Raw genomic sequence first — 25,893 nt, forward strand, 5'->3', positions numbered from 1 at the left:
GTGAAAATAATTCATTATTGAAGAGGTCGTAGAAGGCCAAATTTTTGCAAGGTTGAGCAAAATTAAGGCCAAGTTTCCCTGTTAGTGGCAGTCGATTCTTACCATTTACTATGGGACCTGCTTCGTTGTCCATGAGCCGACAGCAGTTTCTACGTCCTCTCGCGCGTTATTAGGGCAACGCTGCATTTGGTGGAGGCTGAATTCAAAGACGAGTTTTTGTCTTGTGATGGGCCAATTCTTTATATTCACGCTGGCCAAATCACACGTTGACTGACGGAAAGATTGAATTGGAACCAAATTCTCCCGCTATGGAAGCATCGTTGTTGCAGGGCATGGTATTGCAATCGAGATCGTTCAGGAACGCACAAGTATTGGTTGCTGAAAGGCCAAGCAAACCCATCACACGGCTATGAGGGACGAGCAGGCATTTGGAAGGCTACCAAAGCCAACAGACGGAAATCTAAAACCCTGGGGCCATCATGCAGGCGTCTGCGGACCGATCCAACTGTCCAAGACCGTGGAAGCATCTCACGACGGGTGTGTATATACAAGAGGACCGTGAGGCCGTATTTGTCAACGTCGGGTCATATTGTTGACGGATCCATTTTTAGGTGTGTCGGGCGAGAAATCCATTTGTATTGTAGCAGGGCCAATCATAGGAGCTTCAAGACGTGGGCCATACTGTCAACGCACAGGAATTTCCAGAGTTGAGTGGCCATATAAGCATCATATTAAAGATTAAGGCCCAGGAGAGCCGTTGTGTGGAAGGATGTGAGGCCAAGAAGCCATCGATGTCGAGGATCACCGTGAGTGAGAAGGGGCCAAGAGGCCACCGATAAACTAATCTCGCCACATCAGAATCGCTCACAAATCACTCATGGGAGCAGAGCCATCGTGGATATTTTTATTGAAAACGAAACATCAATAAGCTTAGATTTCATAACGCAAGACCAATAGTAGATTTGATTTTGCTTGCCAGTCTTGGAGTTTTGACGATGCAACTGAAATCACGAAATTTTCAAATTTCCCCAGCCCGTTCTTTGTCTGTGCTTTTGAATACTCTCTTCTTTGGTTGAAGCATGGTTCTGCCATTAACTAAGATCCAGAGGCGAACTTGGAATCTTCCTGCAAGTAGAGGTCAAGCATTTTGATGTTCAATAGGTGGAAACAATAGCAGCCTCTTCTTTGTTAGTAGATTTGTCCATTCCCAAAGTTCTTTGGCCAAACATGCTAGACAGTTCCCAGTTTCGAGCAAATCTGCAGCATTACTCGCATCCAAGGTTGATCTTTTATAGAATCGAGTCATTACGTGGTCGGTGGCCATAATTAATTAAAGAAATGGCATGCCTTTGTTATATTATGGTATGATGCATTGTATGGTAATTTGGTTGGAAAAGTTTTAACACCAAATAAAATAAATAAAAGTGCTTGGAAGATGTTGCCATAGCATATAGCATATTTCGCAGTGGTTACTAGTCGAAAATCCAAGTTATAGTTGTTAAATTTCAAAATTTTAGGTGTCCTAAACGTTTTTGATGGTGTTGAATCCATTTTCACCATCAAAAACACGATTCAAACACTGCCTCTACAAGATTTTTTGAAATTTCTTTACCCAGATTCCGGCCACTTTTGGCTGTCCGGGCAATTCCTCCGTCTCGTTAAACGACTCCGCATATGTATGCCATATATTAATCATCTTCAACATAACTGGAGCAAGTCCTAGATCAGAGGAACAAATTGCTATGTTCAAGAGTTTAATGGGTGAGATTATCCATAGGGCAGAGCAAGATCTAGTGCTAGAGCTTTATGTTCTAGGAGTAAACATATAGCCATCAACTTTGAAGGAGAAATAATAAAGGTTTCTTCAAAGGCCAAACCATACGAGGGTTGATTTATTTGCAGGAGAATTTCTTCTACATCATCTATTGTTGTATTGGGTTATTATTTTCTTTGCTATTATTTGCAGGGATTCAATTTCATTATGGAGGTTAAAGATTTATCATTTGTTTTCTTTCAAGCTCAATATAGATCTGTTGACGGTGTTGGATCCGCCAACATTCAAGGGATCACACCGATATGAAGCCCCAATTAAACCTCACATCATTTGGTATGGGAGTCTCATCTGGTATGATAGCCCGGTTTCCATTATCTTAAAGATTTGCCTCAACTCTTGCTTGTCAACATAGGAGAGTGGTCTGCTTTGTCTTTGAGTAATGAGGTTCGTGTGCCTGGTGATCGCTAGTGTTATTTGTGTCAATGGTTCTTTCACTGCAAAGGGAGAGGGTGAGAGTGAATCCCAAGTCAGATGGGAGGAAGCCCCAACTCTATTAGATACACACAACACAACAGGGCATGCACAGCTTCCAGAGGAGCAGTCCACACGGATGCGGCAGTCACAACACACAAAGAAAGATAGCATATACAACACACGGTGGAGTCTGCGCGAGTGCGACGATCGTTATAGCAAGTTTACGTGAAAGGTTTGTCTGATGTCCGGGGAGGTAACCAACACGGGCAGGACAGCGTTAACAGCCCATACAACACATTTTCATTAATATCTATGTATTACAACATTTAAATGAGTTCAAGTGTTAAACACGGGTTAAAGAAACATGTATTGCAAGTGTTCAATATTAGTCTCACAACAGTTACAACACGTGTGAAAACATGTTGGCCTATTAACAGGTTTCTGAATTAAGCGAAAGTTCCAAGACACATCGTTACACCATACATCACTAACCTCGTGGGTGGGGTGATGGAGCCACTACTTCTCAAAGAAAATATTACAGACTTTCAAGGCTATGTGGGAGGAGCCGAAGTGAAAAGTCCTTTGCATGTACAAATGATGGGGTATTCATAGTCAAGGGTGAAATTGACCCTTGTTGTTGTTCGACTTCTCTCATGACTGTTTGACTTCCATGACCTTTTGACTTTACATGACTCTTCATATGACAAGTGGTTCTCTTGGACTTCCACATTACATTGCATTGATTGACAGTGTGGCCCACAGTAGAGATGTGGACGACATGACTCATAAAAAAACTCAACATGACAGTTTTGGTACATTTGTGTCGCTGCTAGTATGTATGTCGAGCTACAGTGTTGTTGGGTGATGGATGTCCTCATGGTGTGTCCCAGCTTCACCTCCACATGGCAAGGTGCACGGAGTCTTCGATGGTCATTGGGTTCGCTTGATGTTGCATTCGCATGTTGCTCCTTGCTTGTATGCTGGTTTTCTTGACAAGTTCACTCGTTCGTGAAAAGTGCATGTTCGTCCATATGTCCATGTGCGAACAGACCCTTGCATGTTCGTTCGTTCGCGAGCACATCTCTTTGCATACATCATTTGTTCGTCTGTTGGTGAACATGTCCTTCTGCATGTACTCGCTTTATTCATCCCATCCATCATCGTGCCATGTTTGTTTGTGTACCTATATTTGCAGTCACTCACGACGAAACGACATCAAATCCATAAACCTCCTAGTCTTCCACGATGCATGATCGTTTCGGATGCAAGTGATCGGGAGAGAAGACAAGGTTGCAAGCTTCGAGCTAGGATGGAGGCTCCAGGCACTGCTGGTGAAAACTGCACAGACGTCACTAGGAGATGATGACGAGCAATCCAGATCGACAGTGACTGTTCGTGGGGTCTGGCTCCGCTGAAAGACAAAACTGTGCAATTTTTAGGAGGAGCATCATCAGCTGCGAGAAGGCTAGGTAGACAATCTGCGCAATTTTTGGAAGGAGCGGGTAGCAGGAGCCTGGCAGCCAAAAACTGCACGATTCCTGGAGGGAACTGGCAGCTGACTGTTGGGACCTTAGCAGCAAAACTGCGCAATTCTTGGAGGGAACTGACAGTTAGCTACTGGAGCTTGGCAACAAAAACTACGTAATTCCTAGAGGGAACTGGCAGTCAGCTGTTGGGAATTGCTGGCAGAAAAACTGCGCTGATGTTGGGAGGTTGGCCTATTGATCACCTCTGCGTAGTTTCTGAGCTGAGCGGACCGTTGGGCACCAGACGGCTTGCTCATGAAATCTGCGCAATTTTCCGGGTGAGCACTTGGCCGACTAACTGGTGGGCTGGCTGCAAAAACTGCACAATTTTCTGAGGGAGACAGGGATGGGCACTAGGTGTCTGTCCGTCATGTCTGTTATCACTTAGAATTGCAGTCAATGTATGTAATGTTGTCCAAAAAATTTCATTTTCAAAAAATGTGTCAAATGGTTATGGTCTTATGTGTGTTACTTAGGGGTTATGTTTTAAAAAGGTATTGATGTGAATCATTTTCAAAAACCGTTAGTCATCCTCCATCATAATTCTTTAAGGCATGTCTTGTCTTGTTTGCGTCATTGGTCCTTTGCGCAGTTTCGCAGCGCAGTCTGATTGGCCAATTTGGCAGCGCAATGATGTTTCTGTTTTTTCGTAGCGTGCCATCTATCAGCCATTTCGTAGCGCATTTCGTTAATTTTAAACTGTCTGCGCTACTAAATCGGGGATTCGGGGATTTTGCAGCACGTTTTCTTGAAATGTCAAGTCTGGGGGGATGAGTCATTAGGTCCGTCCATATGTTGTCAGTTGATGTCCTCTCCAGGTCATTATGGGTCATCATTCCGCTATGAGGTTCAGAACCACGCACATAAACATCATTCAAAGTGATTTTATGATGTATGGTAGTGTCATGATATTTGTTATTTGTGCGTAAACTGATTTGCTTGTATGACAAGATTGTTGAAGCGCAAAGGGAGCCCGAGTTTTCTTTTAAAAGGACCTGATTGCAAGCGAGCCTGCATTCCAAAGTTTGAAGTTGCATTCTGAGTTGAAGCTGCTGTTAGTTCTCTGTCCGAAAGTTTTCAAAGAAAAATGGAGAAAAGGGAACATCGATCCGGTAGGTGCCAAAGAACAGAACCGGAGGAGCTTGATATTACGTTAAAAGATGAAGGTGTGGCAAGAGCTTTTAAAAGCGTTGGTTGCTGGAGGTTTTGTGAGAAGTTGCAAGGAGGGCACGCAGAGGTAACAAAAGCTTTTGCATTGAATTTTACTGGTTTAAACTCTAAGGTGTCAATGCTAGAATTCCCTGTATCCCCAGAAGCCATTTCTAATGTGACTGAGATTCCTAGAGGTGGGCATGAATGGTTCAAAAATTTTAAATTCGACATGAGCCCCTGTAAGGAATTTTTGAAGGAGCCTTATGTAAATGAGGATCTCACAAAAGCTGTGCCAAGGAGTTACGTGAAGGAACATTTTTCCCTGCTCCTCACATGCATCCAAAAATATTTAACATGCGAAGGGAGGTATAACAAAGTTTACTCATATCATTTTAAACTTTTGTTACATTTCACAGGCAAAGCATCAATAGATATCCCTTTCTACTTGTTCAGAAGCCTAAGTAAAATGTGTGATAAAATTCAGCTGAAAAAAGATGACTGTGAAACATCACTGTTCCATCATGGTTTGGTGAAGTTGTTAGTGTTAGATGGTTTGCAGAAGATTGGTAAGGATTGGGACTCCTTTATTTTTATGGCTGGCTTTCAGAGCAAGACAGGCCTTACTCCATTGCCTGTTAAGGAAAGAGAAAAAGCAATTGAAGAGCCTACTCTCGCTGAGCTCAGAAAGGAGGTGAAAGATCAGAAGAAGTCCAAAACCAAGTTGAAGAAACCAATGAAGCCTTTGGTGATCAAGGAGACACCTCAATCATCATCAAAAGAGAAGGTCAAACAGAAGAAGGATGCACCTGCATCAAGTGGAGTTGAAAAGGTATCAAGAGTAAAAACCAGAGGTCAGTTAAGCAAGGAGAAGGGTAAGTCAATTGCTGTGGAAGAAAGTCCTGTGTCAAAAGCTAGTTTAACTGATTTACTTGAAGCAATTGAACTTGAACAAGATCAGTCAGTGCAGATTGAGCCAATGGAGCTTGAGTAGGACCAGCCAGTGCAACCAATGCACATTGACTTAACCCAATCCTCACCAGAGAGCATGAAGAAATCAAAGGCTTCGAAAAGGTTACGGCTTGAGGAGCCAAGTGAAGAATATGTGTTCAAGCCACGGAGGCCAATTACAAGAAGACAAATGAAAGAGGCCGAGAAAGTGCATAAAGAGGAGGCAGCTGTAAAAATGCCTAGTACAGAGTTTCTTGAAGTTTTGACTAAAGCAGTGCATGTAGCCAAGAATAAAGACAAGAGTAAAAAGGTTATTATTAGCCAAGGAGGGAATGTCATAGCTATCAAGAACCAGGCAGGAAAAACCCAGGAAGAGGTGGCTCAGATAAAAAGTTTTTCTAGAGAACGTGCAATGAGATATGCTAGTTATAGAAGGGTTGTATTAAAAGGCAGCACAAGTCTACTGAGGCAAGCTGGCTCAGGGTCTGATGTATTTTCGTGGATGGTACCAGCACTTAAGCAAGCAAAACACGTAAGAAAGTTGAACATGTGTCTGAGATCAGAAAATAAGGCTTTGAAGGAAGAGGTTAGCAGTTTGAAGAAGAAGCTAGGTAAACTAGCTCACTGACTTAAGAGGAAAAGTACTTTTCAAAGTTTTGATAAATTTTGGTTCAACTTCCATCATTTTGAAGTTATTTAGGTCCCTAACACCTGGATAAAATGTTTGAAGAAATCATGAGTTTAAGCAGAAAGCGCTGCAAGATAAGTATGTTTTGTTTTGACAAAAACAGTAGTTTCGTAGCGCGCTACGAAACTACTGTAGATGCTGTTTTATAAGAAAACAATGAAATTTGATGATGAGGTCAGCGAATTTTGAAAGGAATGCCTCGAGGACAGGAGGGAAATCATACAAGGCTATCATAAACAATGCAAATAGTGACAGGTGTAAGTTTTGAAGAAAAAGTGAAATATTTTGGTTTTTTGCTAAAGTCTTCCTAAAGGCACTTTATGACCGAATTACTAGGGTTCTGGTAGGGTTACCGGGATTTTTGTTTTGTACACCTGTTCAGTCCATAAGGCATCCAGATCATGAGGCATATGGTGTTATGCGTTGTTATTGAAGGATTAAAGAGCTTGGAGCGTGGTCTTTAAATAAGTGAAGAAGAATGGAAGACAGGGACCGTGAAGATAGGGTACTCATCTTTACTAGTTAATGAGTCATCTGCACAGCTAGCACCCGAGACCAGCTCGTTCAGTGAATGTTCCTCCAACATATCTCAGCCACAACAGAAAATGTACAGCTGTCAAGGATCCGAGAAAGGCATCATGCATACGAGGAGATAGAATTGGATTTTCAATGTAATTACGACTCTGTGTATTTACAGCACAATACCTTATGTATTTAATAAGTTTGTTTGAAAGTAGATAAGGTTAGTTAATGATCATCGAGCTCTCCCCTCATGCTTGAGGAGGAGACTCAAGGTAGTTTAGTTTTGGTTTTCCTATATATAATGAAAACTCGGATGTAATGGGGGTTGGAGATTTATAAAAGAAACAGAGTTTTTATATTGGCTAATATAAAAGACTTTTGACAGTAATAGAAAGATTACTTTTTCTTCCCAAGATTCATCTTGTGTTCAAAGGCTCAGAATATATGTGGTTTGTCTTTATCCTTTCTGTTTTACAGCTCAATAGACATGCAATCACTCTGAATTCACCTAGTGCTCAAACTCCCTGTGTATGTTTATGAGTTGAGGTTCTTTTTGAAAAATGTTCTGAGTGTTTAAACATTATATGCCTTGGCTTCCATGATTGAATAGTTAATAGTTTACTGCAGAGGTGTTTGACTCCATGAGCCCAATGGAAGAAGTGTTATTTTGTTGTTCCAACCAGCTTATTTTCATGAACTGTTTGAAGAGTTAGCCATCTTTTCTTGTTATTAATTCATATCAAAAATCTGTGAGAGAGCCCTCTCTGACTAAGGAGGTTAAGCCTTAGTCTAAAGCCTGGTTTGAAATAGTTACATGAGATCTTGCTAAGTAGCAGCCCTTAGTACACGATTTTGTGATAACACTGTCTGTGCAATTTTCTCATCCAGCGAAGCGGACATGATCTGCAGCCTTTGTGCAATCTTTTAGGGGAGTCAGTCCCGGGGTGGCTTTCGACTCAAACTCTTTCGTTGACCAGTAGGAGGGTTGATTGATCAGCTTGCGAACAACGCAGCTTGAAATGACTTGCTTGGTGCTTCTGCGTTGTTATGGGTGACAGTTGATCGAGTCGATGGCAGGGTGAAGGTCCCACTTCAGCAAAATGACTAAGTGTGTGAGCGAGTGAAAAAGTACACACGTGAACTTGCAAACACACACTTACATGACTTGACGACGAGACGACTCAAACCATCCAGACACACATGTTCAACATCATTGATCGACGGTGTAGCGACAAGCACGACATTTGTGATTGATCATTGGATGACCGTGACAACGCTTGCACGACAATGTATATGACTCCGTGTGTGAGCGCGACGAATGTTTACATGACGAACACAACATGTACACACGAAGTGAAGACCTTGTGTATGACCAAAACATGGTCGCAAACATGACATTGACATCAACATGCAAAAGTTGTCTATCAAACAATCAAGCAAAGTGGGAGCAAAAACTCACACGAGCTCACGTTGTGATCTCGAGTGCGTTGCAAGCGTGTCATCCAATTCGCACGTCTTTCCCCCAGTTCTTTTTGTACAAGCAGTGTGGGGATTGTTGGGTGAGGGACATAGACTATGCGGTGGTTCTTCAGCAAGTAGGGCCTGAAGTGTTTCACTGCCTTGTAAACTGCGTATGCTTACTTGTCAACGGCGGGGTAGTTGTTCTGGTCCCTTCATGCTTGCACTCATGAAGGAGATGAAACGTTCATCGTTCATCTCGTCTTTTTGGGTGGATACTGCAACGAGTGAATTATCAAAGGCGAAGGTGTATAGCAGGAAATACTTTTTGAAGTCTAGGGTGTAGAGTGTAGGTGCTTCTGAAATAGCCTTCTTGATAGGTGTGAATGCATACTTTTCCCTCTTGCCCCAGCTATAGACTGCATCTTTCTTGATCATGTCCTGCATGAGTTTGACTATCTGTGCATAATCTGAGATGAACTTCCAAAGGAAGTATATCTTGCCCAAGGACTGCATGGCTTTTTTGTTGGTTGGGTGAGGGATCTGTGTAGTAGTCTGGACCTAGTCTGGATCAACCTTGATCCCACTTTTGGCACTAATGTGTCCAAAAAGGTTCCCGTCAGACACTGCGAATACGCTCTTTTTGGGATTCAAGGAAATCTCATATTTCCAGCATCGCTCAAAAATTTTCTTCAAATGGCGTATGTGGTCCTCATGTCTCCTTGAGAACACAATCACATCATCGAGGTATACCACTACGCTCTGTCCGATGAGTCTGCGAAAAGTGATGTCCATGGCACGTTGAAAGGTTGCGCCTGCATTCACAAGCCCAAACGGTATTCATCTGTATGCGAACGTACCCCACTTGGTACGGAAGGTAGTCTTAAGTCTGTCAGGTTCTGCTACCAGAACCTGATTGTATCCTGAAAAACCGTCGAGTAGGGAAAACATCTGTGCCCCATATATTGTTTGCAGAATGTGGTCCATAGACAACACGGGGTAGTTATCTTTGTCTGAGGCGTGGTTCACGTTCCGGAAATCAACACACAAGCGGATTTCCCCGGACTTCTTGCGTACAGGGACAAGTTTTGAAACCGACGTGGAATGACAAACTTTATATATGATTTGTGCATCCAACAGCTTGGTGAGCTCTTTCTGTATGAGTTCAAGTGATGGATGTACTTTCCTCAGCTTCTGCTAATATGGCTTGACCCCTTCTTTGATTGGAATGATGTGTTGGATTATCCATGTGTCATAAGTTTTCAGATCATCATACGTTCACGCGAACACATCTCGATACTATTTGAACATGCGGACAAAGGCTTGTCGCTCTTACTGCGTGCAACATATGCCAAAATTGACGAATTTTGAATCTTGTTTTGTTCCCAAGTTGGTCAATTCATGTATCATGGTGGAGCTGTGGGTTTTTTTGTTCCTTGGCCCCTGAAAACGTTCTTACAAGTCATAAAGCTTCTCCAACGATGCCACACCCTTCATGATGACATGGCCTTTCATGTTACCAGCGTCTGCTTGCAGAGATCACTCATGCTCATCATTGTCTATCATTGCATCTTTGAAGACGTCAGTGTTGGCGATTAAATGCATCTGTTGATCATAATTAAATATGCGTAAGTTAGCTATGTTATCCAGGATAGATGGTTTGTACAAAATTTCAATAATAAATCTATCCCTAATCGGTGACATTCTAGAAGTTGCGCTTGCATTACGCGTACGTGGTACAATAGTGATGTTAAATGCTTGGAAGTTAGAGATCAGTCGCCATACCTCTTGCTGGTAACTTTTGAAATGTGTGACAAACAGTGAATGGTGTCACGTACCTGTCATACCATTATCTTTGAATCACCTACCACTTTGAGCGCGACCACGTTGAGGTTGATGGATTTCTACAAGCCCAGCACGAGTGCTTCATACTCATCAACATTGTTTGTGCACTCAAACTCCAAGCAACTTGAAACTAAATGCTTCTTGTTGTTTGGATCAATCAAAACACACCCGACTCTTGAGTCATCTTGTGTCTTTGATCTATCAAAGTACATGGTCCACAACTCTGTTGTACACGGGCCGTTTGACATGCTTGTACTACTACTACTGCTATTGCTACTATTGGTACAATGTACTGTACATGTTTCATTATTATCAGTTGGGCAAGGAAGGAGACCCAACTGCATGTCTGGTGGGCTTGGAGTTGGTCGTACAAGGTAACACCCCAACGTTGTTTCCAGGAGGCAGTTGCCAAACATGAGTTCTGCGAAGGCCAACGGTTCATTCTCGCCATTGATGGGAGTGACATTGTGCCTCATATACCTCTCGGATATCACCTAAATTTGGTCGTTTTTTCCCTTGTACAGAAGCCACATGTGCGACCAGTCCGTAGCAAAATATTCGTTCAGCGTGCTCGACCAGTCTTTCCTGAGTAGTAAATTGTATGCTTCCGGTATGCCCACAACAACAATGTTGATGCATTGGTGGACTCAACTGTCATGAACTAGTCGGACGATCACGTCTCGAAGTTCACCAATAGCTGGTACAGATTTTCGATCAAGTTGGATGATTTGCGCGTATGTATTGCTTCATTGTGCATTGATCTTTTTAGCAATGGCAAGCGGCATGACGTTGGCTTCCGCGCCAGAATCAACCAAGAAGTTGTGAACATTACAGTTAAAAACTTCAAATGGGAGCAGGAATGGAGGGCAACCTGAGTTTGCTTCTTCCATCCGAAGTGTGTTTAACACAGTGGAAAGTGATCGATAGGTGTGCTTGCTCCCTTGCTGGTAGAGGTTGTGTTATATGTTGTTGTTTGTCCCAATGCGCGCAGCAGGATGTCTCGCTGACTCTGGATCTTAGCTAGCTCGAACAAACTGGTGTTCACACGAGATTTCTTCATGTCATCCACAATATTGTAGTCCATGGGGGTAGACTCACCATGGTGCCTGGGGTAAGATTGATGTTCGTGTTTTCCGGCGGAGTGTTCTGCAGTTTGCTGCTCATGGACATACTCTTGTCTGACGCTGTCTTCCCAGACTTGCTTTGGGGTGGCTGGTCGATCAGCTTTCCTCAACAATAGTCTCATCTATTCTTGTGCTTCCCCAACTATAAGGGGAGCCCCTTTACTCCTAAGATTGTAACGGGCATTTTGATTTGGGGGTTGTTTCTTGGTGTTCGCCTTCAACACTTCTTGCAAGCTCTGATACATGTTCACCACGTGCCCAGAACTTGATGCTTCATCTAGTGCAACATCTTCGTCATTATCTGTATCTTCCGGTTGTTCCTGCATATTGTTTTCTGCGTCAAATGTATGACTGCATACAGAGCTTGCGACTCGCTTCCAGTCTGAACAAGAATTCTCTAGGTGATGTTCTTCGTGGAATGAACAGAATTCAAAATTTGTGCACCAATCAAGCTGGAACACAGAGCTCTGCGCAGTTTTTGCAGGGTACCGGTTGCTTCCTGATGACATGCTTCCTTGTTTCTGTTTGGGTGGATGGTTGCTTGCAGACGTGTCCATTTTCTGTTGTTTAAGCTCAAACACTTCTGTTGTCAAGTTCTTGACGAGGCGAGTGAGGGTTTCAATATCGTTTGTTTCCTTGTCTCTACCTTTGCTCGCCATCGCCTGGGACTTCCTGCTCGCGTCTTTGGAGTCCTTTGTTGGTTCATCATCCTTGATGACTCCAATCACACGCAGGTCTTTCTCAACAGCAATAGCCTCTTCACAGTTTTCTAGTAGTGTTGGTTTCGCAGCTCGCTTGATGAACTGCGCAATGTTGGTCGGCAGTGCAGACATGTAGTAATCAATAGTGATGGAGTCATGAGGTTTGGTGTCCACTACAAACTTGTTCAATATGCGTGTAAACCTCTGATTGAAGTCTTTTACCTTTTCTTTCCCCTCCATATTCAGGCTTCCCAATTCTTTGAGTAGCATAGTTGGGGTCTTGTTATCAGCAAAATTTTCAAGAAACATATGTTTGAACGCACCCCAGTTTTGTATGGAGTTCGTTGGAAGGCTATGATACCATGCAGTTGTGCGACCATCCAAGGTACATGGCAAAAATCTACATGATACGTTGTCGTACTGTACCTCAAGGATCTGCAATTGCAGGTAAAAGTTGTCCAGATGGTCTTCTACCTTCACTGTGTTGTCAAGGTTGAACTTGATGTTCATTCTCTCCACCCGCGTTGGCATTTTGTGCAGAGCACCAGGGAGAGCCAATGATCCCTTAGTCATCCATTATAGTTTTTGGTCAGCCATCTCTTCTTCTTCGTCGTCCTTCTCCTCTTCTTCAGAATCTAACGGTTTTGGCTCTGAGTCTATCGGTTTGTCTCCGCCTTCGCCTCCTACGCTGCCTTCCCCTCCGCCTCATGTACCAGAGTCTAAGCCCAAGATCACGAGGGTGTCTCATTCCCCCTGTCGGAAGACCAGAGGTTCCTCTCCGTCTTCAACAGCTTCTGCTAGACCATCAAGAATGGCAAGAACTGCTTCTTCCACTGATGATACAACAACCCCTGTGGGAGTAGTTTTTGGCTTCCTTGATGCATATGGAAGATGTTGTATGCCTGGGATTAGTCCGACTGCTTTCGCGAACTGGCAGGTGATGGGATGGATGGAGCAAATGTGATAGTATGGAATTTCGTGTTCAGTCTTGGGAGGTGAGAAGTAACCAACTGCAAAGTCGTGCGTAGGTGAGAGGGAGTGCAAGTTACTGCCTTGACCATATGGTTGATGAGTGAGTGTGAGAGGACGTTCAACCATAAAAAATTGGTGGCCCTCCTAGCACCAATAATGTTGACGGTGCTGGACCCACCAACATTCAGGGGATCACCCCGGTATGAAGTCCCAACTAGACCTCACATCATTTGGTGTGGGAGTCCCATCTGGTATGAGAACCTGGTTTCCATTATCTTAAATATTTGCCTCAGCGCTTGCTTGTCGGCACAAGAGAGTGGTCTGCATTGTCTTCGAGTAGTGAGGTTCGCGTCCCTGTGATTGCTAGTGTTATTTATGTCAATGGTTCTTTCACCGCAGAGGGAGAGGGTGGGAGTGAGTCCCAAGTCGGATGGGAGGAAGCCCCAACTCTGTTAGGAACACACAACACAACAGGGCGTGCACAGCTTCTAAAGGAGTAGTCCACACGGATGCAGCAGTCACAACACACAAGGAAAGATAACACGTACAACACATAGCGGAGAAATCTGCGCGAGTGCGACGGTCATTATAGCGAGTTTACATGAAAGGTCTGTCTGATGTCCGAGGAGGTAACCAACACGGGAAGGAGATCGTTAACAACTCATACAACACATTTTCGTTAATATATATGTATTATAACAATTGAATGAGTTCAAGTGTTAAACACAGGTTAAAGCAACATGTATTACAAGTGTTCAAAATCAGTGTTACAATAGTTACAACACGTGTGAAAATGTGTTGGCCTGTTAGCAAGCTTCTAAATTAAGCAAAAGTTCCAAGGCACATCATTACACCATACATCACTAACCCCGTGGGCACGGTGTTGGAGCCATTACTTACTCCTCAAAGAAAAGATTACAGACTCTCAAGGCTATGTGGGAGGAACCGAGGTGAAAAGTCCTTTGCATGTACAAATGAGGAGGTTTTTATAGCCAAGGGTGAAACTGACACTTGTGGTTGTTCGACTTCCCTCATGACTGACTTCCATGACCTTTCGACTTTAAATGACTCTTCATATGACAAGTGGATCTCTTGGACTTCCATGTTACATTACATTGATTGACAGTATGGCCCACAGTAGAGATGTGGATGACATGACTTATGACAAGACTCGACATGACAATGCTAGTACATTCGTGTTGCAGCTAGAGTGCATGTCGAGCTAAAGTGTTGCTGGGTGATGGATGTCCTCATGGTGTGTCACAGCTTCACCTCCGCATGGCAAGCTGTGCGAAGTCTTCGATGGTCGTTGGGTTCGCTTGATGTTACATTTGCACGTTGCTCCTTGCTTGTATGCTGGTATGCTTGACATGTTCGCTCGTTCGTGAAAAGTGCATGTTCGTTCGTCCGTCCATGTGCGAACACACCCTTGCATGTTCGTCCGTCCGCGAGCACATCTCTTTGCATACATCGTTTGTTTGTCTATTGGTGAACATGTCCTTCTGCATGTACTCCCTTTGTTCATCCCATCTATCGTCACGCCATGTTTGTTTGTGTACCCATATCTACAGTCACTCATGACGAAACGACATCAAATCCATAAACCTCCTAGTCTACCATAATGCATGATCGTTTCAGATGCAATTGACCGCAAGAGAAGACAAGGTTGCAAGCTTCGAGCTGGGATGGAGGCTCCGGGCACTGCTGGTGAAAACTGCGTAGAAGTCATTGGGAGATGGTGACGGGAAACCTAGATCGACAGTCACTATCCGCGGAGTCTGGCTCAGCTAGAGGAAAAAACTGCGCAATTTTTGGGAGGAGCAGCACGGGCTGCGTGAAGGCTAGGCAGATAAAATCTGCGCAATTTTTGGCAGGAGTGGGCAACGAGAGCCTGGCAGCCAAAAACTACACAATTCCTGGAGGGCACTGGCAGCTAGCTATTAGGACCTTGGTAGCAAAAGCTACGCAATTCTTAGAGGGAGCCCGTAATCAACTGCTAGACCTTGGCAGCAAAAACTGCGCAATTCCTGGAGGGAACTGGTAGTCCTCTGTTGGGAGCTGCTGGCGAGAAAAACTGCGTTGATGCTGGGAGGTTGGCCTGTTGATCACCTCTGCACAGTTTCTAAGTTGAGCGGACTGCTGGGCAGCAGAGGGCTTGCTCATGAAATCTAAGCAATTTCCCGGTTGAGCAGCCAGCCGACTCACTGGTGGGCTGGCTGGAAAAACTATGCAATTTTTCTTAGGGAGACAGGTACAGACACTGGGTGTCTACCCAGTCTGTTTGCGCAATTTTCTCATCCAGCAGAGCGGGCATGGTCTGCAGCCTCTGCGCAATTTTTTAGGGGAGTCAATCCTGGGGTGACTGTCGAGTCCAACTCTCCAGTTGACCAACAGGAGGGTTGATTGATCAGCTTGCGAAAAGCACAACTTGAAATGACTTGCTTGGTGCTTCTGCATTATTCTGGGGGACAATCGATGGCGGGGTGAAGATCCAGCTGTCATAGGGTGATCTGGCCGTCAGAACTTCAGCAAAACGACTAAGTGTGTGAGCGAGTGAAAATGTACACACGTGAACTTGAAAACACACACTTACATTACTTGATGATGAGATGACTCAAACCATCCAGACACACATGTTCAACATGACTGACCGACGATTTGAGCAACAAGCGCGACATTTGTGATTGATCGTTGGACGACTGCGATGATGCTTGTGCGACAGCGTATATGACTCTATGTGTGAGCGCAACGGATGTTTACATAGCAAACACAACATGTACACATGAAGCGAAGACCTTGTGTATGACCAAAACATGGTCGCAAGCATGACATTGACATCAACATGCAAATGTTGTATGTCGAACAATTAAGCAAGGTGGGAGTGAAGACTCACACGAGCTCATGGAGTAATCTCGAGTGCGTGCAGACATAAAGTAAAACTCTTAAAGGAGGCTCCAAAATTGGCTGCGAGAGAAAATTTTGGAGGGTGTTGCAGCTGCTACAACAAGATCGATTTCCCCAAAGGGTGTAAATCGATTTTATTGAAGAAAGTTGAGGAGAGAGAAGGAAGACTAAGTATTGAGGTCCATTGATGCCAAACCATAATGTCATCATTTTACTTTTGGAAACGCCACATGAATCAGCATAGTAATACATCAGTCGATCCTCTGGGCTACAATACTTTTGAAAATTTTGGAGGGTGTTGCAGCCGCTACAACAAGATCGATTTCCCCAAAGGGTGTAAATCGATTTTATTGAAGAAAGTTGAGGAGAGAGAAGGAAGACTAAGTATTGAGGTCCATTGATGCCAAACCATAATGTCATCATTTTACTTTTGGAAACGCCAAATGAATCAGCATAGTAATACATCAGTCGATCCTTTGGGCTACAATACTTTTGCAAATCAAAACTGGCAACAACTTACGGATCAGAAGCAAGAGAAGAACAACAGGCCTTTCTCTTGGAAGGTCCATGCTATCCTTCAGCAATCAAAGGATATTTAGAAGGAAGATGTAAAAAGCAACCATCTCTTTGAACTTGGATCCAAATTGCAATATACAAACTCTGGACTCTAAAGATGTACTCTTACGGTTAGACACATTAGATATGGCTTTGTCCCTGATAGAGCAATCATATTGGAAAAGGTCAGGTTGGGCTTTGATACAACCCATGTTCTTGGAGCATTCTTGTGAAAAGGTTAGACTCATAGTTGCCTCTTGTCTCAACAGGATCATGGCTTTAACATCACCACTACCACCTTTCTACAATGATATCATGAGGGAGATATTGCTACTGATAATAGAAACCCTTCAAGGGTTGAACAACATCATATTTCCTACCTTTCAAAAACAGCACAAACTTCTAGAACTAATAGCAAAGTTCAGATTTGGCACATTCACGCTGAATCTAGAATATGATGAGTTAATCTTTCAGTTGCTCCAAAACTTTTACACTAGTATTACATCAACTCATTCAGACTATGTCAAGACATGCATGCAAAAGATTGTGTCATTGTTCTTAAAAGGAGATGTCCACATCTGCAAGATACTATGAGCCAAATTGTTGACCATTTGGAGTAAGGAACTAATGGTATCACCAGCCACCTATGATCTAGTCTAGAAGTTGGTTAGGCAAAACATAAAATTGCTTAAAAGGGTGTTGACTAGGAAGGCGTTGAGAAGGATTGATGGAGGAAGCAAGAAAGAAACGTACAACAAGAATGAACTAAGGAGGAGAGGACTATGTTTTATCTGCAAGGGACCTTGGGCACCTAACCATTCATGCCTAAATGATAGGAAGGAGTCAACAAGGACAAAACAAGAGGAGATTCCTACAAATCATGGAAAGTCTTCTACAGTTGGATCTATTGATTTCTAGGATGGTGAGCGACATCACGATATTATTCAGGGAGACTCACAGGATGACAAACATTCAGAAGTGCATGAGGAAATTCTACCTAATGGTGTTGATAAGGTAGACTCCTATGCAACTGAGTCCATAGGTCTTCGGGAGGATGTCCATAACGAATATGAACAATCAAGTATAGATAACAGTGCACCAATGCATCTATGTTCGACAATTGGAGAAGATGAACAACATAGCCTTCACAGATGTGGGAGGCCAGGAAAACTTGAGTGAGTAGCCAACAGTAGTCAACAAGCATGATGAGTATGATCATGAGGAGGAGCATGGCAGACATAATGTGCAAGATGAACCATTCCCAAAGAGTCGATCAAAGGCTCAAATTGAAGTTGTGGTCGTGGGGCATCCGGTGCAAATTGGTACAGAGACATGCAGCAGGGCACCAAAATTGCTCATAGAGGACTTTTTGGGGAAGACCACGCATTTCAAGACAAATCTAATGATGTTGAAGCAAAGAGTCTAGACAACCCAAGACATTATCTTACAGGAGAACATAAAAATTGAGGAGCTCATAGGGATATGTGTCGAGTCAACGGCCAAACTGTCTAGTGTAGAGGAACGTCTCAAGTCCCTCACAAGGCAACAAGAGGAATACAAATGGGAGTTCCAAAGCAACCCTCTACAAGAGTACATAGATAAGGCTTGCGACGCTACTAAACCATATTTAAACATTAGGGAGAGAAGGGCAGATTTCTACAAATGGATCATGTTGGGTGATCGGGTGGAGCAACATGAGTTGAGCATCAAACAACATCAGCATGGTAGACATATTCCATGTGCAAGCATTCATGCATTATATCCTTCCCATGAGACAGATTGGCGAGAGATCATGAGATGGAACTTTATTGATAGGATACTCTTAGCCAAGGGCATATTGCAGCTTGAGCCCTTAAGCACGGGCAGTGACGGTATCATAACCCACAGGTCCCAGGACTTGGGTGGCATTGGGATCCAAAAGAATCCATTGGGGGCAGGATTGGCCAGAGGATTGTTTGGGATCCAGGGGAATCTATCAAGGGAAGGTTTGGCCAGAGTATTGTTTGGGATCCAGGTATCAAAGGATCCATTCAGGGTCATTTAGTATGGAGGCATGGAATGGCACATTGGGTTATATGGGATCCTAGTATCAATGTACAAATGCTTATACTATGGATAGAAGTGGATTGCTTGAGGGCAAGCAATCTTTGGGCCAGAGGATTTGTAATATTCCGTTTTCTTGATATGGTCAAAATGGATAGAATTTATCCATGGTATTTGCCCATGGGATCTGCCCATGGTATTTGCCTTCGTTTTTCGAGGGAAAATAATAAAATAAGATCTCTAAAGAGTCCATCAAGCCTATTAATAGGGATAGAAGCTAGGCCTTTGGATCATCGAGATTTTGTCTGTCTTATTGTGTTTTATTGAGAACTTAGCATGGCCAGTTCTAGTTTGATCCCAGGACAAAAACCTTGTGGGTGACATTTGTGTGGTGGATCCATCCAGGATTCACAAGTGGCCTTCAGTGTCTTAGATTTGTCATTGTGGAGAAGTCGTGCATGCCATTTGCAGGAGTTCCAATCTTATTGTATGGGCATGTGTTATTTTCTTCATCTAACAATATAAACAAAACACTGCATTTTCAGATCTCGTTGTGTTCAGTGCTTTTGATTGCAAGCAACTTTAATCAGAACACTAAAGTGTGCTAGATCTGTTAATTTTTTTTACGTTTAGGATCTTACATAGAAGACATACTTTGGGTATCCTAGGTGGGTATGTACGTTGGTGAGGCGGTATGGTGTGCCATGGATGCCTCCCAACAATGTGCTCTGATCTTGTGGAAAGATAGAGTGTACATGTCAAGGCCTTGGTAATGTGACAATGTTGGCTATGATGATATTTTAACCCACAGGCCCCAGGACTTAGGTGGCATTAGGATCCAGAAGAATCCATTGGGACAAGATTGGCCGGAGAATTGTTTGGTATCTAGGTGAATCTATCAAGGGAAGGATTGGCTAGAGGATTGTTTGGGATCCAGGTATCGAAGGATCCATTCGGGGTCATTGAGTATGGAGGCATGGAATGGCACATTGGGTTGTATGGGATCCTGGTATCAATGTACAAATGTTTATGTTATGGATAGAAGTGGATTGCTTGAGGGCAAGCAACCTTTGGGCGGGAGGATTTGTAATATTCCATTTTCTTGATATGGTCAAAATGGACAGAATTTACCCATGGTATTTGCCCATGGGATCTGCCCATGGTATTTGCCTTCATTTTTCGAGGAAAAATAATAAAATAAGATTTCTAAAGAGTCCATCAAGCCTATTAATAGGGATAGAAGCTAGGCCTTTGGATCATCGAGAGTTTGCATATCTTATTGTGTTTTATTGAGAACTTGACGTGGCTAGTTCTAGTTTGATCCCGGGACGAAAACCCTGCAGTGATATTTGTGTGGTGGATCCATCCAGGATTCGCAAGTGGACTTCAATGTCTTAGATTTGTCATTGTGGAGCAGTCGTGCATGCCATTTGCAGGGGTTCCAATCTTATTGTATGGACATGTGTTATTTTCTTCATCTAAAAATATAAATAAAACACTGCATTTTCAAATCCCATTGTGTTTAGTGCTTTTGATTGCAAGCAACTTTAATCAAAACACTGAAGTGTGCTAGATCTATTAAAAAAGTTTACGTTTGGGATCATACATAGAAGACATACTCCGGGTATCCTAGGTAGGTATGTACCTTGGCGAGGCAAGATGCCTCTCAACATTGTGCTCTGATCTTGTTGAAAGATAGAGTGTACCTGTCAAGGCCTTGGTAATGTGACAATGTTGGCTATGATGATACTTTGATACTTATCAATTTGGATCCCTTCTTATGTGAATATTTCAACTTGAGATAGTCATGTTGAGTCATTATGAATACCTCCCTAGTTAAGAGAAAGTGTTGGAAATGTAACTAGTTAAGAAGAAGTGTTGGAAATGTAACTAGTATCAGTCTTCATAATGTAAAAATAATTATTTATGTATTTATTCTCATTTTTTTTTCATCAAGCATGTTCTTCAAGCTTAGTAAAAGTACACAAGACACTGACATTTTATTTGAACATTTGTAAAAAAAAGAAAAACAAATCTTTTTTTGTTCAGGTCTTAAGTACACAAGACACTGACAAAGTCGGCCTCAATGACAGATATTCGACCTCAATGAAAAAGATCGAATTGCATAAGGGTTGACAGACCTGTTTCGACCTCTTCATTACAGCCTGAAATTCTTCTTAAGTATTGACAGATCTGTTTTCAGCGTCTTCATCACAGACTTGAAACTTCTAAACAGTTGGAGGACAAGTCTGTTTAGCATTGATTTTGATCTGAAGACGATGATTTGGACTACTTGAAGATGGTGTTGACTTGGTCAGTTGGTAGCAGACTTGTCTTGTCTCTTGGCGTGGATATCTCATTTTGACTTAATTCAATAAGAAGATTGTTGGTTTTCCCCTTTAAAGTGTTTTGCCCTGACTTGACAGCCTAAATTTCTGTCTCTTGCTTCATTGTGATTTTGGAGGAATAATGTTTGATTGTTTGATGAAGGAAGAACAATAAATAACAAAAGAACGAAAATTAAGTCTCACAAGTAATTACCAAGTAAGAAAATCGCGTTACCCTTGATTTTCTAACAACTAACAATTATATAGGTATGGATTGAGGGGTAGTAGTACCCATGTAACTATGAAAATATCTTAATTCCTCCGAGTAAGAAGAAGAAAATTGTTAAAAGCATACGTTCATGTTTAACCTCGAATTATTATGTCTAAAGAGATTTGAATGACCTAGGTGCAAACCTCTTGCTACTTTGTTTTATTTATTTAGTTTTTTGTGTCATATCTCTCTCTGCATTAGAAATGGAACATAAAATCATTTTATCTTATTTTATTAGCATTACACATCTATGTATATGGAGATATGTTGTACCCCAGCGGCCAGCCTATAATAGCAGCTTGTTTTTCTTTTTGTAAAATTGTATTAAAAAAAAATGCCAAAGCTAGATATGAAAATTCGGCTATCTGCCATCCAAAACATTTAAAAGCAACATTAAGCTTACAACATTTAAAAGAAGACCTCCCCGGTTTTGCTGGTAAGCATGGATGCAGATGGTGGAAGCTCAGATTCATTTGGCAAGATGAAACGCTTCGTAATTTGACAATCAATATATAGAATGCCTAAGGTGCACAAACAAGAGAAGACTTTGAAAAGGCTGTTAACCGTAGATATGAGAATCATTATCAAAAAGAACATTGCATAAATTCTGTTCTTCAGTTTCCCTAGACTCTATGCTAATGCTTGGAGGGAAATAAGTTCTCGGCGTCAATCTTTTCTGCTTGAAAACTTTTGCTTCCTGATATCTACCAGCCTTTTCTAATCCTAACTGCAACACTTTGTATGTTCCTGTTGCAGGCTTCACGCCATTTCTTTTCATTGTTTCATAGATTTCAATGGCTTTTTCTACACTGCCTGCACTTATAAAAGCATCAATGAGAGCAGTATACGTGACTGCATTCTGTTCATCAGGTATACTGTCAAAAAATTTCTGAGCTGCATCACACAAACCAGCACACCCAAATTTCCTAATTAGCACTGAAAGAACATAAGTTCCAGGATTGACACCCTTCTGTATCATCTCATCAACAATTCCTATAACCTTTTCATGTAATTTATGTCGTATTAGAATTCCAAACAGACTAGTATATACAGTTAGATCAAAATGTATCTCCAACTTTCTGCCATATTGGTATGCTGTTAATGCACCTCTAAGTTTTGCATTTGCAGAACAAGCTCGAATAATAGCTGTCAAAATCCTAACATCTAAACTGAGACCCTTTATTGACATCTCCTCAAGTAAACTCTCTACCGCTGTGAAATTCCTTCGATGTAAAAGGATCCAAAGAATATCTGTATCAATACGAAGACTCTGATCAACGTCACTATGCTTCGGACAAAGTCTGCAACCTCTGTCCTGATTAACTTCATGGGAAAGATGAGGGTGTATCTCGAGAAGTAACTGATCACCTTCACCTGCCTTGTGCAAAGCTTCCAATGCTTCAAAAAATATGGATGGGCGAAGCACATGACGAAAAGATTTCATGCACTTCAATACCTCAACCATTATATTAGTTCGACCTGCTTTGGCGCATTTCTGAACAAGGATATTAAACGTAGCTTTACTCGGTTCGACATTAAGCTCTCTCATTTGTGTAAAGATGCCAAAAGCCCCCTCAAACTTACCTGCATGCAGAATAAGGTAGAGTGTTAACTTACGCTGACTTGGGGGATTTACTATTTAGTGTGTGTGCGTGTGCCTGCAAACAGTGCCCTTATGGGCTATGATCTTTTGAGAAAAAACTGGAAATGCTATTATCACACCTCAGTTTTTCCTCATTTTTCTTCCACTTAAGTCTTTTTCTTCTTTGTAAGCCATTCGATCCATATTGGTCTAGCAGACTGTATTACACTGTTTTTCAAAATGTTGCTTTATTGTCTCATGTCATCTATACTATTAATATAGAGAATTTAATATCTAGGCTGACGAACTGTCTAACTAAACTCCGTCGCTGAATGCAGGTACAACTTCTACTAAAAAAGAAGAAGCGGGATCCCAACATCCATCAATTCTTACAAACCAGCTACAGTACCAAGGCTCAAGCTCAAGGGGGCGTTGTTAAATCGGTTATTACTGTTTTTTGGTACATTGAAAACTCCTAGATAGACATTTTTGAAAGCCTGTATAGCAGTTTCTATTGATATTTTGTAAGATGTATGAACAGGACTCTTTCTGATGGCAATCCAGATTTTGGCCTTTAGTTTTGCTACTTAATAAGAACATCTTTTTGGTGCTTCGATGCATGGTACAATGCATATGTCCTTTTCTCCCTGAAATAGAAATATAAGAATTATTTCTTAGGAAAAAAAAAACCTTCTATTGAAACTATCTTGGATTGGTATATGGTTGATACAACATCTCATACTTGAAGAGAATACTAGTCTGAAACTAGGCATTGCAGAAGTCTCTGTTTTTCTTATACAGTCATGTTCTGTTTGTCTTTCGGGATTTGCAAAGCCCAACAACGTGGACGTCAATGCAATATATACATTGTAGCTGTCAATGAATCTGCATAAATAAGTATAGTAAGACAGAATCTATTTTGATTTTGCTTCTGGCCATCTATTTTGTTGCACTAAGAAAAGTGAGGAGCGTTCTACAGCGCAGCCAGAGTGAAGGTGAGGTGAATGTGTCTATCTGTGTAATTGTCGAATAGGTACATTCATTATGGGCATTAACATGGAGCCATTCAAACCTCTGAGCTGCACATCTTGAGTGCACTCAAATGTCCAATGAATCAAAAATTGGTTCTCAATGTCAAGATATCCAGCTTGAAGCTTCACAACTTCGAAGTGCATAGCAGACTAGCGTTTAAATAGGTCCGTGCCAGTCTAATGAAAATATGCAACATCAATACAAAACAACATTTTTTTTTTCCAAAAATCACCATAAAACTATCTGGAATTTCAGCATTGGGACAGATAGATAAATAATTTTACCTTGATCGGCCAAGTACTCAATCAAAACCGTGTATGTGTAACAGTTAGGAGAAAGATTTGCTTCCAGCATCTCCTTATACAAAGCCCGAGCCTCCTCCGGCCTATTGTTTTTCAGCAATATCTTGATAATGGCAGTATAAGAGACCACAGTGGGAAAGCACTCATTACGCTTCATTGTCTCCCAGGTCTGCAAGGCACCATCGACATCCCCGGCTTTACCAAGTGAATGCATCACAGCAGTATACGTAATGGAATCGATCCTGCGACCTTGGCCTCCCATTTCCTGCATAAGGCTTTTCATCAAATCGATTCGCCCGGCCTCCCCGAGGATATCGAGCATAGTTGTGTATGTGAACTGGTCGTGCTTGAAGTCGGGTAGGGTTTTGGCCCAGTTGAAGAATTCTTTCGCCATTTGAAGAGGGGGGTGGGTTTTGAGCGCCTGGTTTATCGTGTACGAATCCCATTTGACGTCCATGGCATCTAATTGCTGTGCCGCGGACAGCCATGAGGAGGAGCTTCTGAGAATGTTTGAGATCTTGCGGATGGTTAATCTCCTGTAATGGGGGGAAGAGGCTACTTTCGAGGCTTTTTCCAGGTGTGCCTTTGACGGTTTTGCTCTGTGTTTGGGATTAGGGTTTTTACGGTTTCGAGGGTTTTGTTCACGGCCTTGTCGTGCGGTGCACAGGGATTTTATCATCGCCTTCCATATGCCGCTGCTGCTGTGAACCCTAGTGAAGATTTGGCATAGAAAACGCATGTTGCATTGATGCTCGAAAAGGTTTAGCCATTTCTACTATTCATGCACAACTCCATTCCGAGTGTTGACAGACCTTGCACCTTCTGATATAAGTTGCTGTGGTTTTTTGGATTGATTTTTTTGTCACCTATTCCTTCCCCATTTCCATTCAGGGTGCCGACAGAGCCTGCACCTTCTGATATATATACATTGCTGCGGTTTTTTTGGGTTTGGTTTTTTTTGGTAGTCTAGACTGCTCGCAAAAATTCGACTCTCCCTCGTATTTTAATACTTTTTCTTTCTTTTCGTAAATTCGTAATATGTTAAGAGTAATTTTGAGGAAGTTATATCATGATTAGTTATTACTATATCATAAAATTATATCTAAATATATTTAGTAGTTTCAAATAGATATATCAATAATTTATGATCTTACTTAACATTAAGAGTATAAAAGTGAGATACTAAAAATTTATGATTTAGCAAAAGTTAAGAAGTCAAGTGGTTGGAGGTGCTTGAGCCTTATCACAATGGGCCAAATATGTCTCTTGGATTTATACCTAAGTGGATGGGAGAACAAACCATGCTCCCAACCACCTGAGCTACCAACCTAAAACATTTTTATAAAATTGAAGGACATGTAGGTGGGATTTGATCAATTTGTGTGAGTAGGGGTGGCAAGATCTCTTCGTGTTTTTCTTTAACCATCAAAGCAAAGTCTAGGTTGAGGATAGCTCTAATATTGAATGGATGATCTACCCACTAGTAGAATGTTGCCACCATAATTGTGTGAGAGGCTAATATTTTTCCCACCAATAAAATGTTGTCACCATAATTGTGCAAGAGCTTAATATTGAATGGACAATCTGCCTATCAATAGGATGTTGTCACCATGACTATGCAAGAGCCTAATATTAAATGGACAATTTGCCCACCAATAGGATGTTGTCACCATGATTGTGTAAGAAACTCAAT

General features: G+C 42.1%; 1 protein-coding gene across 1 annotated transcript; it reads right to left on the reverse strand.

Moving 5' to 3' along the window:
* Positions 1-21,756: 21,756 nt before the first annotated feature.
* Positions 21,757-25,201, reverse strand: EMB3111 (Tetratricopeptide repeat (TPR)-like superfamily protein). The gene is made up of 2 exons (XM_089438571.1): positions 24,183-25,201; positions 21,757-22,868 (listed from the first exon to the last, which is right to left on the reverse strand). The coding sequence occupies exons 1-2, from the start codon at positions 24,937-24,939 to the stop codon at positions 21,844-21,846; spliced, it is 1,782 nt and encodes a 593-aa protein (XP_089294697.1). The 5' UTR covers positions 24,940-25,201; the 3' UTR covers positions 21,757-21,843.
* Positions 25,202-25,893: the final 692 nt, after the last annotated feature.

Source organism: Pinus tabuliformis, chromosome 9, assembly GCF_031772625.1.
Source record: "Pinus tabuliformis cultivar Carrire ecotype Pingquan chromosome 9, CPIR1, whole genome shotgun sequence".
NCBI lineage: Eukaryota > Viridiplantae > Streptophyta > Pinopsida > Pinales > Pinaceae > Pinus > Pinus tabuliformis.

What these genes read in the sequence shown, in the direction of transcription:
- EMB3111 (XM_089438571.1), bottom strand. Translation starts at nt 24,939, where the DNA reads ATGCGTTTTCTATGCCAAATCTTCACTAGGGTTCACAGCAGCAGCGGC. An exon ending in TGAGTACTTGGCCGATCAAG is followed by an intron (nt 22,869 to 24,182) that starts GTAAAATTATTT and finishes TTCTGCATGCAG; the next exon opens with GTAAGTTTGAGGGGGCTTTT.